Genomic DNA, 17,524 nt, shown 5'->3' on the forward strand with positions numbered 1-17,524 from the left:
GCGATGGCCTCTTTTGAAAAGTGGAAATTGTTTGCAAGCGTAAAACAGAGTTTGTTATGGTCTACTAGATCGAAAGCCGCATATAGGTCTAGAAGGAGTAAGATACATAATTTCCCTGAGTCCCTAATATTATCCATCTGGTTTTTTAGGTCCAGTAGTGCGGTCTCTGTGCTATGTCTGGGGCAGAAGCCTGATTGTTTTTCTCCTAGTAGCTGGTTATTTTCAAGGTGGGATTGGACTTGTGTGTATGGGATTGTGTCTATTATTTTGAGGAGGAAGGGTACTGTGGTTATGGGTCTGTAGTTGGTGGGGATGGTCGGGTCTAATGATGGTTTTTTGAGAAGTGGGGTGACCCAGGCTTCTTTGATATTGGATGGGACGGTGTTTATTTTGAAGGAGGCGTTGACGAAATTGGTCATGATGGGTGCTAGTATGGGGGCACAGTCCTTGACTAGTTTGGCCGGTAGGCTGTCTCCTTTACAATTTGAGGGTTTGAGAGCGGCTATTGTTTTGAGTATAGATTCAGTGTTCAATGGTTTAAACTGAAATTCAGGAAGGTTGGGTGCGTTGTGTGCCAATGGTCGTGCGACTGGTTCAGTGGTGGGTGCTAGGAGTTTTCTGTGTGATTCTATTTTATTTTGGAGTGTGTTTATCTTAGATGTTAGGGCAACCTGGATGGTGGTGCACCAGTCCTTATTTACTTTAACTAGGCATGGAGGTTGTGGAGGATTGGTGCGTTCTAGATGAGCGAGAGAGGGATGGACGTAGGGCCCATTGGACTGTCAATTAAAGACCTTGAACTCTCTCAGACTGCTTTTCTTGAGCCATCTGTGACAAAGTGCAGTATCAAATTGCATCACTGCAGGGCTATGACCCAAATACTGGCAGAGTTTTCACTTCTCCCTTCAGAAACCTAACACATCAGGAGGGTGAACACGTATGTGGAGGAGAACCATCAGCACCCAACATAGAGACTTGTGAATGCTCCTGCGGGGAAATAAACCCTCCAGAGAGAGAGACCCATTTTACACAGAAGCCAATGTACCCAAGCACTGTGCCATCAGTGGGGCAGGAAGGGGAAGAACAGAGACAGGAGCTGGAGCACCTACGTGGCAGTCTCCGAAACTGCGCTCCACATGCTGCCCCAGGACTCCTGAGGAGGTGTTCAGAGGGGGGCTCCTGGACCTCAAGGGACTTAGAACAGAGCGTCAGCCGCTCACATAGACCGTACTTACCTCACAGAGCATCAGTCCTTGGTTCCCTAACATGGACATTACGCTGTGCAGCGCAGGCCACTATTCCCGCAGCACAGGAGCCCCAAGCAGAGAAAATGGTGGGACTTAAATCACATTTTAAAGCATTTTGTAATTCTGCTCCCTCATGGGCGGGGATGACACAGCCATATTGGCCAGGGTCAGAGGACCAATCAGAGCACAGGGAGGGGTCAAAAGAGAACCTACAATACAGGAAGTTGATGGTTGTTCAGGTGAAGTCAGAGAAGGTGGAGGTGGAAGACCAAGGGACCAGCAGAAGGACCAACGATGGAGTGGAATGTGGAGGTGATGTTGACAGCAGCTGAAGCATTAGTTAGTAAGTGTAGGTGATACTGCGCTGTGAGTGCGCATGAAAGAGCAGCAGGCGTGTTTAGGAGAGAAAGTACAGAGAATTAATGCAAGTGTTTGTGTGAGTGAAAGGTGGGTTTGTCGAGAAAGTCTCTGAGGAAGTCTCTGAGGAAGTCTCTGAGAAAGTCTCTGAGGAAGTCTCTGGGGAAGTCTCTGAGGAAGTCTCTGAGAAAGTCTCTGAGGAAGTCTCTGAGAAAGTCTCTGAGAAAGTCTCTGAGGAAGTCTCTGAGAAAGTCTCTGAGAAAGTCTCTGAGGAAGTCTCTGACGAAGCCTCTGAGGGAGCTTAGACAGATAAGGCGCATTTAGATAAGGTTAGGCATTCAGGTCTTCACATCTAGTACAAGTGTGGACTTAGACAGTAGGGTTTGAACCTGTTGTATAGACCAATCCTGGGTGTAGGGACCCATGGGAGAGGCAGGATCGGCGCTCTTTAGAAGAGAAGGAGAGGGATGGCCTCTCAGGCTCTGATCATTCAAATAAACACCTCTGAATCATCTCAGAGATTTGCAGGATTACTTGCGCTGGTCTGTGATGCACCCCTCGCTGGACTCGTTTACAGCAATCTCTTAAAGCTGTCCAGTATGTTAGATTAGGTCATTGCTAATTAACTCAGTGCAGGGGCCACATTGGACAACAGGCAGGCCTCAACCAAAAAGCAGTCGGAAGTGTCAAGTGATGGGACATCTCTAGCATCACCCTAGTATCACTCGTCCCTCCACAACCTGCAGATAAACCTAAAGTGAGGAAAACCCAAATCTGAATCCTAGCACTCAGGCTGGACTCTTATGGAATGGTATCACCCATGAAAAACCTAATGCCAGAATCCAGTCCTGCACTGTGCAAGCCACTGCAAGCGCTACTCGCTTTACAGCCTACCTTAGCAACAGCTAGCCACATTGGACTGCACTCACTACTCGCTTAACAGCCTACCTTAGCAACATCTAGCCACATTGGACTCCACGCATTAATCGCTTTACAGCCTACCTTAGCAACATATAGCCACATTGGACTGCACGCACTACTCGCTTTGCAGCCTACCTTAGCAACATATAGCCACATTGGACTGCACGCGTTAATCGCTTTACAGCCTACCTTAGCAACATCTAGCCACATTGGACTCCACGCATTAATCGCTTTACAGCCTACCTTAGCAACATATAGCCACATTGGACTGCACGCGTTAATCGCTTTACAGCCTACCTTAGCAACATCTAGCCACATTGGACTGCACGCGTTAATCGCTTTACAGCCTACCTTAGCAACATCTAGCCACATTGGACTGCACGCACTACTCGCTTTACAGCCTACCTTAGCAACATCTAGCCACATTGGACTGCACGCACTACTCGCTTTACAGCCTACCTTAGCAACATCTAGCCACATTGGACTGCACGCACTAATCGCTTTACAGCCTACCTTAGCAACATTTAGCCACATTGGACTGTACGAAAAACTCGCTTTACAGCCTACCTTAGCAACATCTAGCCACATTGGACTGTACGCAAAACTCGCTTTACAGCCTACCTTAGCAACAGCTAGCCACATTGGACTGCACGCACTAATCGCTTTACAGCCTACCTTAGCAACATTTAACCACATTGGACTGCACGCGTTAATCGCTTTACAGCCTACCTTAGCAACATCTAGCCACATTGGACTGCATGCACTACTCGCTTTTCAACCTACCTTAGCAACATCTAGCCACATTGCCACTGCACGTACTACTCACTTTACAGCCTACCTTAGCAACAGCTAGCCACATTGGACTGCACGCACTAATCGCTTTACAGCCTACCTTAGCAACATTTAACCACATTGGACTGCACGCGTTAATCGCTTTACAGCCTACCTTAGCAACATCTAGCCACATTGGACTGCATGCACTACTCGCTTTTCAACCTACCTTAGCAACATCTAGCCACATTGCCACTGCACGTACTACTCACTTTACAGCCTACCTTAGCAACATCTAGCCACATTGCCACTGCACGTACTACTCACTTTACAGCCTACCTTAGCAACATCTAGCTACATTGGACTGCATGTACTACCCACTTTACAGGCTACATTAGCAACATTTAGCCACATTGGACTGCACGCATTAATCGCTTTACAGCCTACCATAGCAACATCTAGCCACATTGCACTGCACGCGCTACTCACCTTACAGCCTACCTTAGCAACATCTAGCCACATTGCACTGCAGGCACTACTCACTTTACAGCCTATTTTAGCAACATATAGCCACATTGGACTGCACACATTACTCGCTTTACAGCCTACCTTAGCAACATCTAGCCACGTTGGACTGCACGCCCCACTGACTGTACACCCTACCTTAGCAACATCTAACCACATTGGATTGCATGCACTATTCACTTTACAGCCTACCTTAGCAACATCAAGCCACATTGAACTGCACGCACTACTCACTTTACAGCCTACCTTAGCAACATCTAGCCACATTGGACTGCATGTACGACCCACTTTACAGCCTACGTTAGCAACATTTAGCCACATTTCACTGCACGCACTACTCACTTTACAGCCTACCTTAGCAACATCTAGCTACATTGGACTGCATATACTACCCACTTTACAGCCTACCTTAGCAACATTTAGCCACATTGGACTGCACACACTACTCGCTTTACAGCCTAGTTTAGAAACATCTAGCCACGTTGGACTGCACGCACTACTGACTGTACACCCTACCTTAGCAACTTCTAGCCACATTGGACTGCACACGCTACTCACCTTACAGCCTACCTTAGCAACATCTAGCCACATTGCACTGCATGCACTACTCACTTTACAGCCTACCTTAGCAACATTTAGCCACATTGGGCAAAAAAGGCATAACTCCCAATAAATATCTTATGTAATATTTCTATCTTCCAAAGTCACTTATTTTGAAATTACAGTTGTATGACTAACAACATTGAGCCACACACACTAGCTACAGTGACAAATTTGCATTGTGAGTTCGGAGTACCCCTCTGACACATCCTTGACTTAGTCACAACACAAAGGCACGATTGACTCCGACACCCACTGCTGTTAGACTGACACCAGAGCTTTGCAGGAGCTGCACATATGCTGCAAAGTCGTACCAATGACAGCGGTGCGCTACAGAAAATACCTTTGGCATTGGCAAAGTCATGGAAATGGCAGACGTGGGAGCTACATATCCACATTAACTGGATGGCCTGTGCTACTAGCATTGTGCGTGAGGGTGGGCCACCCACCGCTCCAGCACACATGAGCATGTGACATACGGCTGACCTACTTGGGAGGGTGCTGGTGAAGTATCTCATCCACTGGAGAAGGGTGGAGTCTCCCATGAGGTTCAGGGACTTCCCCTTAAGGCAGCCATTGATCTCAGCCTCTGCGGTGTATCTGGTCATGCTGCAGGAGATGGGGTGCCAGACGTTCTGCAGAAAGTAACCTCCAGGAAATTGAACCTCCATTCCTGTCTTACACTTCTCCTTCACAGGGGCAGTCTCATCTGCAAAGTCAAGCGTAAAGGAAAAGTTATGAAGAATCAAATCTGAGTGTCTTGATTAAACCACACTGCTATCCCCTTTACACTCTACCACACACAATCCCACAACCTACCACACAACCCCCAATCCAGACAAATAAACACATTCCAGACATGCAATCCCCTTTACACTCGCTCTACCATACACAATCCCACAACCTACCACACAACCCCCAATACAGACAAATAAACACATTCCAGACATGCAATCCCCTTTACACTCACTCTACCACACACAATCCCACAACCTACCACACAACCCCCAATCCAGACAAATAAACACATTCCAGACATGCAATCCCCTTTACACTCACTCTACCACACACAATCCCACAACCTACCACACAACCCCCAATCCAGACAAATAAACACATTCCAGACATGCATTCCCCTTCACACTCACTCTACCACACACAATCCCCCAACCTACCACACAACCCCATCCAGACAAATAAAACACATTCCAGACATGCAATCCCCTTCACACTCGCTCTACTACAGACAAATCCCCCAACCTACCACACAACCCCCATCCAGACAAATCAAAAACATTCCAGACATGCAATCCCCTTCACACTCACTCTACCACACACAATCCCCCAACCTACCACACTACCCCCATCCAGACAAATCAAACACATTCCAGACATGCAATCCCCTTCACACTCACCCTACCATAGACAAATCCCCAACCTACCACACACCCCCATCCAGACAAATTAAACACATTCCAGACATGCAATCCCCTTCACACTCGCTCTACTACAGACAAATCCCCCAACCTACCACACAACCCCCATCCAGACAAATCAAAAACATTCCAGACATGCAATCCCCTTCACACTCACTCTACCACACACAATCCCCCAACCTACCACACTACCCCCATCCAGACAAATCAAACACATTCCAGACATGCAATCCCCTTACACACTCACTCTACCACAGACAATCCCCAACCTACCAGATAATCCTCCATCCAGACTGTTAGGCAGAATCACATGCAGTACCCTTTGGAAACACTACACGCAATTAGGACTACAAGAAGCACAATTATACCTTTGGTACAAGCCTGTACTACACAGTAAAGTGGTAGCGATGGCTGAGCAGCCAGACTTATCTCAAGAGTTTAAGTGAGCAGTAGAACAAGTTACACAAAGGACCAACTAATACAGTGATTCAAATAAACACGTACTCAAGGTTTCTTGGTAAAAGAATGTACATTTATTTAATCATTCAGTTAGAAAACATTACACTAGCATAAGCAGTTCAATTATCACACACTAATAAACCACAAAAACACAACCGGTAAGTAAATGAACAAGTTCAGTTCCCCTGAAGTGGGAGCAAAATGGCACTTCAGATACTTATTAAAGGGGTAAAAAGATAAGGTTATAAGAATAGAGAGCCCAAATACATTCACAGGCAGGGCAAAGGGTAACTACAACCAGCAATTCTTCTCATAGGCTTGAGACAAAGTCAATGGTTCAGAGTCTTTGCATTGGATAGCACAGTTCTGGTAGATAACGGTTAAGTCTTTGCCACAGAGTTTAAAAGAATTTGGCTAGACGAAAGGTTTGACGAATGTTTAGGGAAGGACAAGCCTTTGCTGCTGAGCAACGTTTCACGCACTTTCTCAATGGCCGAAAAGATTTCCGGACCGCATTTGCACAGTACCTTTAAAATGAAGAAAGCTGTAGCTGAGGAAGTTGTTCCTGGCAGTTCGCGTAGATCTCGCTGTTCATGAGCTTCAGTCGTGGGGACAAGAAGGACGACGTTGGGAGGTTCCTGCACTGCCCAGGGAAGAGGCCACAAGCTTGGCTAAACATCGGTTTAAGGTGTGAGTGCCTTAAAGTTCACAAGCTGGTTTCCTTCCCTCTGTCTATCCGGTTTTCAACAGCACTCTGAGGAAAATTCGACCAGATGGTGATGGTGTTCAGGTGGCTTACGAGTTGGTTGTTCCCACCAAACTCAAGGGAAGAAGTTAACGTTGAAGGGCTTCTGTCGAGTTTCAGGCAATTCAGACCTGCAGCAGGGCTTCACCAGTCATCCAGGAGTCCTCTTCCTTCAGCTCGTCTTCGGTTCTTTTGTTCCAGTGGTCGACTCTGCTTTCCAAGTCCCAGAGACCTGCTTTTAAACAGTTTTCCCCCATTCATTCCAGCTTGGCTGTCACTCACACAGCATGGTGGCTGTCCTTGTCGGACAGCCAGCCGACCAATCACGCCACAGTGCATTCAGGTCTTCTAGGAGACTAAGCACAGGGAGTTTCGGGCACCTCCCTCACATCCTGTCCACCCCAGACACTCAGGCGCCAGAGGAGGGCTTCAGTGCTGAAGCCCGCCAAAGGCCAACGAACAAAGGGACCAAACCTGGTTTGGCATGCAGAGACAAACACAAGAAGGACTTTTCCTAAAAGAAATGGCAAAAAAAGTCGACCAGAGTCTGTTTTTACAGATAGGTCTTGGGTGCCATATTGGAAAACATGGCTGGCTCGATTTTTAGCTACTGTTGTTAGCGATCGGGAAAAAATACGATAGTTGATCTAAACCACTGCCACCAGCCATTTAAAGTAGGAAAGGGTAACATTTGACTGTTACATGAGTGTTTTGATTCAGGGGAAGCTAGGCAACCACTCCAGCACTGTATAGTAAGATAGTGTGTGCCGGGTCAATACATTTATAGAGACTAGTAAAGTCAATTTAACTCTACATGCTCTGAGAGACAGTAGTCAGCCCCAGAGAAGGTATTTAAACCTTGGGAAGTCTGTAAGACATCCCTGTGCCACTGCACTGAAGGTGCTGTGTGACACACAGAAAAGGATGATGCCACTGGAGTTGTTTTAAAACTCCATAGCCAAAGAACACACAAGTAAAACACACATCAAAATACATGGAAGAGTGGGGAAAAAAAAGGCTCACACTCTTCCCAGGTAGAAAAATCAAATCCTAGAAACCCAGCAAAGTTGCTGGGGGTATCAAAAGGTAAGATAATTTAGCACATTTTGAGAATTATCCCTAACATAGACAAATCAAACACATTCCAGACATGCAATCCCCTTCACACTCACTCTACCACAGACAAATCCCCAACCTACCATACAAGCCCCATCCAGACAAATCAAACACATTCCAGACATGCATCCCCCTTCACACTCTACCACAGACAAATACCCAACCTACCAGACAAGCCCCATCCAGACAAATCAAACACATTCCAGACATGCAATCCCCTTCACACTCACTCTACCACAAACAAATCTCCAACCTACCAGATAACCCCCATCCAGACACATCAAACACATTACAGACATGCATCCCCTTACACACTCACTCTACCACACACACTCCCTCAAACTACCACACAACTCACATGCAGACAAATCACACACATTCCAGATATGCAATCCCCTTGACACTCGCTCTATCACAGACAAATCCCCAACGTACTACACAACCCCCATCCAGACAAATCAAACACATTCTAGACATGCACTCCCCTTCACACTCACTCTACTACAGACAAATCCCCCAACCTACCACACAACCCCCATCCAGAGAAACCAAACACATTCCAGACATGCAATCACCTTCACACTCACTCTACCACAGACACATCCCCCAACCTACCGCACAACCCCCATCCTGAAATATCAAACACATTCCAGACATGCAATCCCCTTCACACTCACCCTACCACAGACAAATCCCCAACCTACCACACTACCCCCATCCAGACAAATGAAACACATTCCAGACATGCAATCCCCTTCACACTCACTCTACCACAGACATATCCCCCAACCTACCAGACAACCCCCCATCCAGACAAATCAAACATTCCAGACATGCAATCCCCTTCACACTCACTCTACCACAGACATATCCCCCAACCTACCACACCACCCCCATCCAGACAAATCAAACATTTCAGACATGCAACCCCTTCACACTCACTCTACCACAGGTAAATCCCCAACCTACCACATAACCCCCCCATCCAGGCAAATCACGCATTCCAGATATGCAATCCCCTTCACACTCACCCTACCACAGATAAATCCCCAACCTACCACACAACCCCCTTCCAGACAAATCAAACACATTCCAGACATGCAATCCCCTTCACACTCACTCTACCACAGACATCCCCAACCTACCACACAACCCCCATCCAGACAAATCAAACACATTCTAGACATGCAATCTCCTTCACACTCACTCTACCACACACAATCCCTCAACCTACCACTACCACACAACCCCCCATCCAGACAAATCAAACACAATCCAGACATGCAATCCCCTTCATACTCACTCTACCACAGATAAATCCCAAACCTACCATACAACCCCCCATCCAGACAAATCAAACACATTCCAGACATGCAACCCCCTTCACATTCACTCTACCACAGATAAATCACCAACCTACCAAACAACCCCCATCCAGACAGATCAAACACATTCCAGACATGCAATCCCCTTCACCATCACTCTACCACAGATACATCCCAAACCTACCACACACCTTTCTTAAATGTAATTACAGGCAATCATGTGGTATATTGAGCACATTGCAGTTGCAGAAAGTGAGCCGAGTCAACAACGTGTGGAGCGACATCGATGGTGGAGCCTAATGTATCGGTGCATAATCTATGCCTGTTCATAATCCATTATCGGTTTTCTGTTTCTATTGATCCACACTGTTTAATGGTCCCAAAGGGAAGGAGTTGCGTTAATCCTTCACACTCCAGTTACTTTTGCAGCACTGGACACTATAAGAAGGACAAGGCCTTATGTAATTGTTCCTACTCCAGTAGCTCATATCAAGGCACCGATTTCTTTGACAAATGACCCTGTGATTCCCCCAGTAGGGAGAATGTATACTGATGTATTTCATGAGTTTCTTATACGAGATCATCTGTCAAGAAAGAGCCCTAAGAAAGTGCAAGGGAGGAGGATTATGAATTAAATGATTATTTAGACAGTACAGCACATTTGGGGAACAACATGTGGTATCAGCACATGAAAGAAGTGGGAAAAGGTACTTCTAAGGAGGATTGCTATGTGTGCGCACTCCTGCCTTATGTGTGGGAAAGTCTAAGATATTCATAGTTATTTAAATAGATGTTCACACAGCTCATTGCCCGACTCACCTTGCACTCTGCCATACATGAGGTCAGTTCCAGGGACGAACAGCATCCTTGGTATGGGTAACAGAATGGTCAGCCCCAGAAGAAGATGATTAGGTCCAAGATTTGAAGACAAGAAAAAGAGCGCACACTAGAGATCAGGTTATAAGAAATGAACACCGTGGCATGACGGGAGCTGGAATTGATTGATTGATATTGATATTTTATTTCTATCGCGCTCGTACACAAGTGTTTCAGAGCGCGACAAGGCAAGGGAGGGGAACAGGGGAGAACAAAACAGCGATCTTACTAGGCCCAGTGACATTGAGAACGCGCAAGTGGAATCAGATGGGAAATAAACAGGAAGCTCACCTGTCAAGGGAAGACTGATGAAGAAGTTCGAAGTTGCAAGGAAACTGGCCAGATGTGAATTTGGGGAACAGTAATTTCTCCGGACGGCTGGGAAGAAGGCATAGTCGTATGAAGAGCTATGGCAGTAACTGGACATCACAAGCCAGTTATTGAACAAGTGGAAAAAGGATGCAAACCTTGCTGGCCGAGGCTTGCAAAGCTTCTAAAGTGGGTCGAAGACAAAGGAGGTCCACTACAGATAGTGCCTCTGGCTAGTACAGCACTATGTTTCAGAAATAATAGCACAAGGAAAGTCACAGAGAATCAGCAGTGCGGACGAATCTTTGAAGTACCAATAATGAAAGACGGGACAGTGGTAATAATGGATCACTTCTGTGTCTGTGGATCCAGAGCATTCATGAAGCTGTCCGGAGACCAGGGAGGACTATGTTCCATCGTGATTGTTCATGTTCCAGCATTGGTGATTCCAAAGAGTGATCTAAACATTGGCGAGTTTCCTAAAGCAGATGTTCACCTGAGGAAAAAGAGAACTCCTGCTGAACTCCTAAATCGAATGAAGAGAGAAAATAATTTCTCAGCCAAATCGATAGAAGTCTTTGATGCTATTCCATATGAACACAGATTGTTCAGCAAGACTTCTTCACTGTTTATTATTATCTTTATGCCTGGGATCCAGACAATGGTGAATACCAAATGGTTACAGATAACCAGATGGAAGCTTCTGCAGACGATCAACACCACCATGAAGGCATTTTATGCTATGAAGGAGGAGCTGAGAGCCATAGGACTGATGACTCTACAGAACAAATATGTCTTGGATATGATTACAACTATGGATGGCGGTGTTTGTGCCAAAATTGGAGAATCATGTTGCACATTCATACCTTCTTACGATGACGAGAATGGGATCTTGACTGAGGCCATATCGATGCTGACAAACCTACATGTCAAGATGGAAGACGAAGTGGAGGACATTACTGATGACAGCTGGTTCACATCAATCTTCTCATGGCTTCCACAATGGATGACAAACATTTTCAAGTTCCTTGGAGCCCTGTTGGTGTCATGATGTCTACCCCCGGGCATCGGGATTGAGTCCATCAGCCCCGGGAGAAGGCATCCAGATACTCATTAAAACCCCAACAGCCCCGGCTGGGGGCTGTTTGGATTCAGTCCTGGCGCCTTAGGCGCCAGGCTCATCATAGAAATCAGTCCTAGCGCCATAGGCGCCAGGCTCATAGACTTTACTTATCTTATGCAGACCATGCTGCAAATGAGTCCAAGCCAACGTGAGGCCTGGATGGGACTATTTTATTACAGGGACTATTTTTCAATCGGGTGTGGTTCTGGGGAACTTCTTACCTGGGACTACTTTGCAGGCTATTTAAACCACACCCGAACAGCAGCCCATGCTTTGCGTTATTCTGCATCCAGCAGCGTGACGCTCACCGTTTCTGTAAGTCAGCATCCAGTCTTCTACCACTCCCGCCTCGAATCCAGAGCTCCTAGGCAAAAGGCAAAGAAAGGAGAAGAGATTAGATCACAGACATTATTTGATTCCTTACCTGATTCCGGACCCAGCACATCTCCGAGCCAGGAAGGACATTATTTCAGCACGTGTCGCTTCGCCAGCAGCAGCGCCGCGTTATACTCACCAGTCCACGGCATCTTTCAACTCGGCGCTGCCTCCATCATTTTCTTCGTCGAAACCCAGCACCTGGGGGGAAAAAAAAAGGAACAACAAGGTGAGCCAAGAAAACCAACAAGGACAATCTCTTTGCCATCATAGGCTTACCTGCTTTACCACCGGAGGTATTATCCTTTAATTCTCCGCATCTTCCTATGCCCTACCTATAAAGGGAGAGAAAACAGCAAGTTAAACTCATGCAACTTTTACCGGAGAGTGTTTGGTAATACAGACTCTTACCTGAATGCCATCAGCTGCCTCCAGGCAATATTCTTTTGGACCCAGCTGCAACCTAACGAGGGAATGGAACAAGAGTGAACATCGGACATATTGAACTCTTTTAACTTTATAGACACTGGAGTCAATATTCCTCTGGACCTCCTCCAGTACCTTCAACCCAGTGAAGTAACTGGTATCTACGCACCCCTGCATCCCATGCAGGATGGAGAGCTCATCATTTAAAAACATAAGGTGAGGTTACCAAAAGGGAATATCGGAGGTGATTAGTGGGGAGAAAGAGAACTGTTGGGGGGCCATCACTAAAGTCCACGGGTGGCTAAATCCCTTTCTCCACTTGCAGGAGAATACTTCTACGAATCCAGCAGACAAGATTAGGCGGGCCAGTCCAGACTGTCATCTCTTTACTACCCATCACGTTGGTGTAGACCGCAGCTGTCCGGGTCCGATCGACGCCCCTGTGGGAACCAGGTGAGCGTAACAGTTGGTGAAGTTCGTGTTTGGGTTCTGTTTGATTAGGATAATAATCACACAGTGCAAGAAGACTGCGAAGAAAGCAGTGGGAATGAAGATTGTGATGGATGTCGAATCAGAATTTGAACCCAAAGAGCTGACAGACAAAGAAATCAGAGACTGCATAAAGGCCAGCATCCATGCACCTGTGGGAACAAAGTTCCTGTATCCGAAGAATCACAAGAAGTATGTGGGAAGATGGATTTAGTGCCTCCCCAATGGACAATGTAGTCTTATGACCAAGAGTGTTGATGAGCATGTGAAATCAGCTGGATGCCTGAAAGGAGTCATAAAGATATGGGGACTCATTATGACCTTGGTGGTAAGCGGTTAAAGGCGCCAGTAATGGTGCCGGAGCCGTCAAACGCCTAGCGCCCCATTACGAGTCTGTTCGCGAGACCCAAAAAGGGTGCCTGGTAAAACCAGGTGCCCTTAGCGAGTCCCACCAGCAGACCGGGGAGCTAAAAACGGGCCCGTTTTTAACGGGCCCGTTTTTAGCTCCCTCCCTATTCCCATTGAGCTCGAATGGGAATGGGGATGTACCGGGTCCGGGTTCCTTGAATGAGGAATTACCGGGTCCTCCAAGGTTGGAATGGCCCGGTAATCCCTCATTCAAGGAACCCGGACCCGGTACCCGGTAAGGGGGTAACCATGCCCCTCCAAGGTCGTAATGACCCGAAAGGACTCCAAGTAAGCATTTCTTCAGACGAGGATGTCTTGATGTGAAGATTGATTAGAGAGTGGTCGATGAATCACCCAGAGGGGGGAGTGTAGAGGAAGAGCCAAAAGCCCCTACCAGAAGCTCTGCCTCCATGTTGCCTATATGTTGGGAACTGGAAATTGGGACACGTGCAGTACCAGTGATGATGCCTGTACCACAAATAATTCTTGAAACAAGGTGTCCATTGAGAAAACCCTATATGCATTCACAAAGAAATTATGGTCTTCTTGGCAGAGTTCCGGAAAAAGTGTGAAAATGAGATGAGCAAGAAAGAAGACTGGTGATGCCATGCGAAGCAGCACTGACACACCCTGAAAAGATATACAAGACGAAAGAACATAGAAATTCTATAAGATCTGAAGATTGCTGGGGTTGCTGTTATCTATAAAGATATTCTAGATATATCCTTACTGGCGCCGTTAACCCCTTACCACCGACCTCATAATGAGGCCCACTATGTAAATTTGTCAACGCCTCCTATAGGGATGGTTGTGTCCCAAAAGGTATCAAGAACACCTGGATTACCCCCTGTTGCAAATAAACGGTCTCTGTCCGCTGGATCCATTGAATTACGGCCCTATTTCCAACTCTCCATTTTTACTCAAGGTCCTGGATCGAGTGGCTTCCTCACAAGTTTTGGTACATCTCAGATCCTATGACATTTTGAACAGATGGCAGTCTGGGTCCGGGGAGAGCCATGGAACAGAGACAGCGCTGTTAGACCTTAAGTCCAGGATGCTCTGACATATGGACAATGGACAGATGGTTATGCTCATGCTGCTCGACCTGTGCGCCGCCTTCGACCTGGTGGACAATGCTCTATTGATCACCAGGTTGGAGGAGGTGGCAGGGTGTTCAGTGTCAGCAGCAGGCTGGGTCAGATCTTTCCTCAGTGAACAACAATGCAGGGTAAGCAGCGATATGGCAGATGCACAATCAACTGAGCTTTCGCTTGGCCTATTTGTCTCCGATTTCTTATAACATATTTACTGGTTCCTTTCTTGATTTCTTGGAAAGCAATAACATTGAATTCACAAACTATGCTGACACACAATGTGTCGTTCCCATGTCTGGCACCCTTATGAAGGATGAGATTAACAGAAATAGGTTATACAGCCTGATCCAAAGCTGGAAGTGTAACAATGGTCTCGCGCTGAACACCAGCAAAACTGAGTTGATGCTGGTGGGCTCAGAAGCAAAAACTCGCCAGATGGAGCTGGAATATTCCCAGATTCAAATTGATGGATGTATGATCAAAATAATGATAAAATCAGGATGCTTGTGGTTTATGTTGACCACAATCTGAATATGAAGGCACAGGTGAGTAGCCTGGTTTCTTCAGCCTCATATTACATTTAGCTAATGGCACATGCACGCCCATTCATATCCAGAGAGAACCGTGAAACACTAGGCAGGACCATGATGGGCTCCAGGATAGATTATTGTAGTAGCCTACTAGTTGGTCTACCGAAAGCGGAGATTAGCCTGCTTCAGGGGGTGCAAAACAAAACAGTGAGAGTTATCATGGATCTCAATAAAGGGGCCATATCTCAGAGGCCAGGAGAAGTCTTCAATGGTTACCCATAAAAGAAAGACTCTCCTTTCGCCTTATACTGATTACTCACAAGTGTTTGAGAAGCACAGCCCCAGTTTACTTGAAGGAAGTATTGGCATTAAAAGCCAATATACATAACTTGAGATCAAACAACTCCGTACAACTAAAAACTCCTGCCTGTAGAATGTCGCAGGTCACGAAGGGAGCTTTTTCCGCTGCAGTTTCGGCTGCATTGAACACAATTCCCTTGACTCTCAGAGAGGACATTTCTACACGTCTTTAGAAAGAAACTAAAGACATTCCTGTTCAGTTAGAATGTACATTTCCATCTATGCATTGGTCTATATATGCTGATATCGGCTTTGTGTGGCCTCCTCGGGCCTGGCGGACGTTTTCCTCCTTCTGTTATATGTGTGTGTCCGGCGCCCTTCAGCCTCCGGGTCGGTGGTGCACAATATACATCAATAAAGTAAAGTAAAGAGCAGGGGCCTCATTAGGAGTTTGGAGGCAGCCATGCCCTTAAAAAGGGCATGGCTGCCTCCAAATTCGGGTCCGGGTTCCCTGAATGGGGAAATACCGGGCCATTCCGACCTTGGAGGGCCCGGTATGTCTCCATCAGGGAACCCGGATTCGGACCATCCCCATTCCCATTCGAGCCCCCATAGGGCCCAATGGGAATGGGGAGGGTGCTAACAACGGGCCCCTTAATAACAGGCCCGTTTTTACCTCCCGGGCCCCCTGCGGGACTCGCAAAGACCAGATGTCCAGAGCGGGTCCCACGAGGGAACCTCACAATAGGGCAGTACAGGTTTAATGGCACCGGCACCTTTAATGGCGCCGTTAAACCCATACCGCCAGGGTCCTAATGAGGCCCAGGTGTTAAGGATAAGCAACATTTCGGCCTCGAGATGAAGATGCTTGTGCAAAGAAACGCTGAAGAAAATGCAAAGTCATTCTATACTTGTACAGATGTTGCAACGCAAGTAGACAAAGTGATCTTGAGGCTGGCTACATAGTGAATAGATTGCGGCGATGTGCCAATGTATATACATATGAATGTATAGAACCTGGATGTTCCACGATGCACTTTAGCAAGGCTTGAACCCCGTAAATGGAAAGGGCGCAGTTGTAAAATAGCTAATGGTGAAGGAGAATTCAAGAAAGGCTGGCTGGCCCAGCACCAAGTGTCAAGGCCACCGTGAGCTGGGTTGTCTGTCAAGTAGTTAAATGAACGTGAGAAAGAAACAAACTTCTGTTTGAGGTGGCATGAAAGAACACGGAAGGAGTCAAGACTTCATCATTTAATAGTATTATATGCAGCCAAGAGCTTGAAAATGTGGTCTCAAGTCACATGGTCAGATGAAAATAGACTTTGGGTCGAGCTACACCGTAACCAGAAGATAAGACCATGCCACACTCCCTTTTATTCTCAGGCACAGAGAGCCTCTGCAAGGCCACGTTCAAAGACTTAATTGAATGGCAGACTGCAAGAGTGATGATACATGTTGGGCTAATTGGGTGCAGAGGCATGACCAGGCTGACCCTCCCAGAACCTGAGGTAGCAGCCTGCGTGCTGCTGGCGTGTGGAATATTCCAGAAGAGTACAAGCGTGCCAACCAATTGCAGAGGGCCACGTAACAGAGAGCCCTATAGTTTGTGTAACCAATGAATAGTTGTGTATTTTGTGATAATGAAGATGACTTGCACTAGAGGAGGGCTGAGTTGTCCACCTGATGTTAGAGACCCAATCACAACCCCCATCAGTATTGAACGTATTCTTAGATGTTCCCGGTAAGCCTATCATATCCCAAAGTAGGTTTTTGTAGTTTGCCACTTAGTGTGATGTCAAAGATTACACATTTTCACTATAAAAGTTTTTTTGTAATGGAATTCATCGAGAACGTGCTCCATTGATGTCTGTTGTAACTCCCTGTTTTAGATAATTGCGAATAAAACAGCACTAAGTTTTGCCAACTTCTCGAGTGCGTTTGATTATTGATGTATGAGTAAATTCTGCATTGCCATCCATCTCTAAGTATTGCTACCTCGTCTTAAAGGACCCAGGTCTATGGGTTCAACTGTCTCATGAATCTTAAAGCACCACCATACACTTAACAAGGAACTAGAGAGGAGGATATAATC

General features: G+C 46.5%; 1 protein-coding gene across 1 annotated transcript in view; it reads right to left on the reverse strand.

Moving 5' to 3' along the window:
* The window catches only part of LOC138468444 (NXPE family member 1-like), a 515,510-nt gene that overhangs the window by 42,823 nt on the left and 455,163 nt on the right, over positions 1–17,524 (reverse strand). Inside the window, exon 6 of the mRNA XM_069608996.1 lies at positions 4,912–5,130. Coding sequence (XP_069465097.1) covers positions 4,912–5,130 — 219 coding nt within the window. The remainder of the gene's footprint in view (positions 1–4,911; positions 5,131–17,524) is intronic.

This window comes from Ambystoma mexicanum, chromosome 4q, assembly GCF_040938575.1.
Source record: "Ambystoma mexicanum isolate Mex_15411 chromosome 4q, UKY_AmexF1_1, whole genome shotgun sequence".
Lineage (NCBI taxonomy): Eukaryota > Metazoa > Chordata > Amphibia > Caudata > Ambystomatidae > Ambystoma > Ambystoma mexicanum.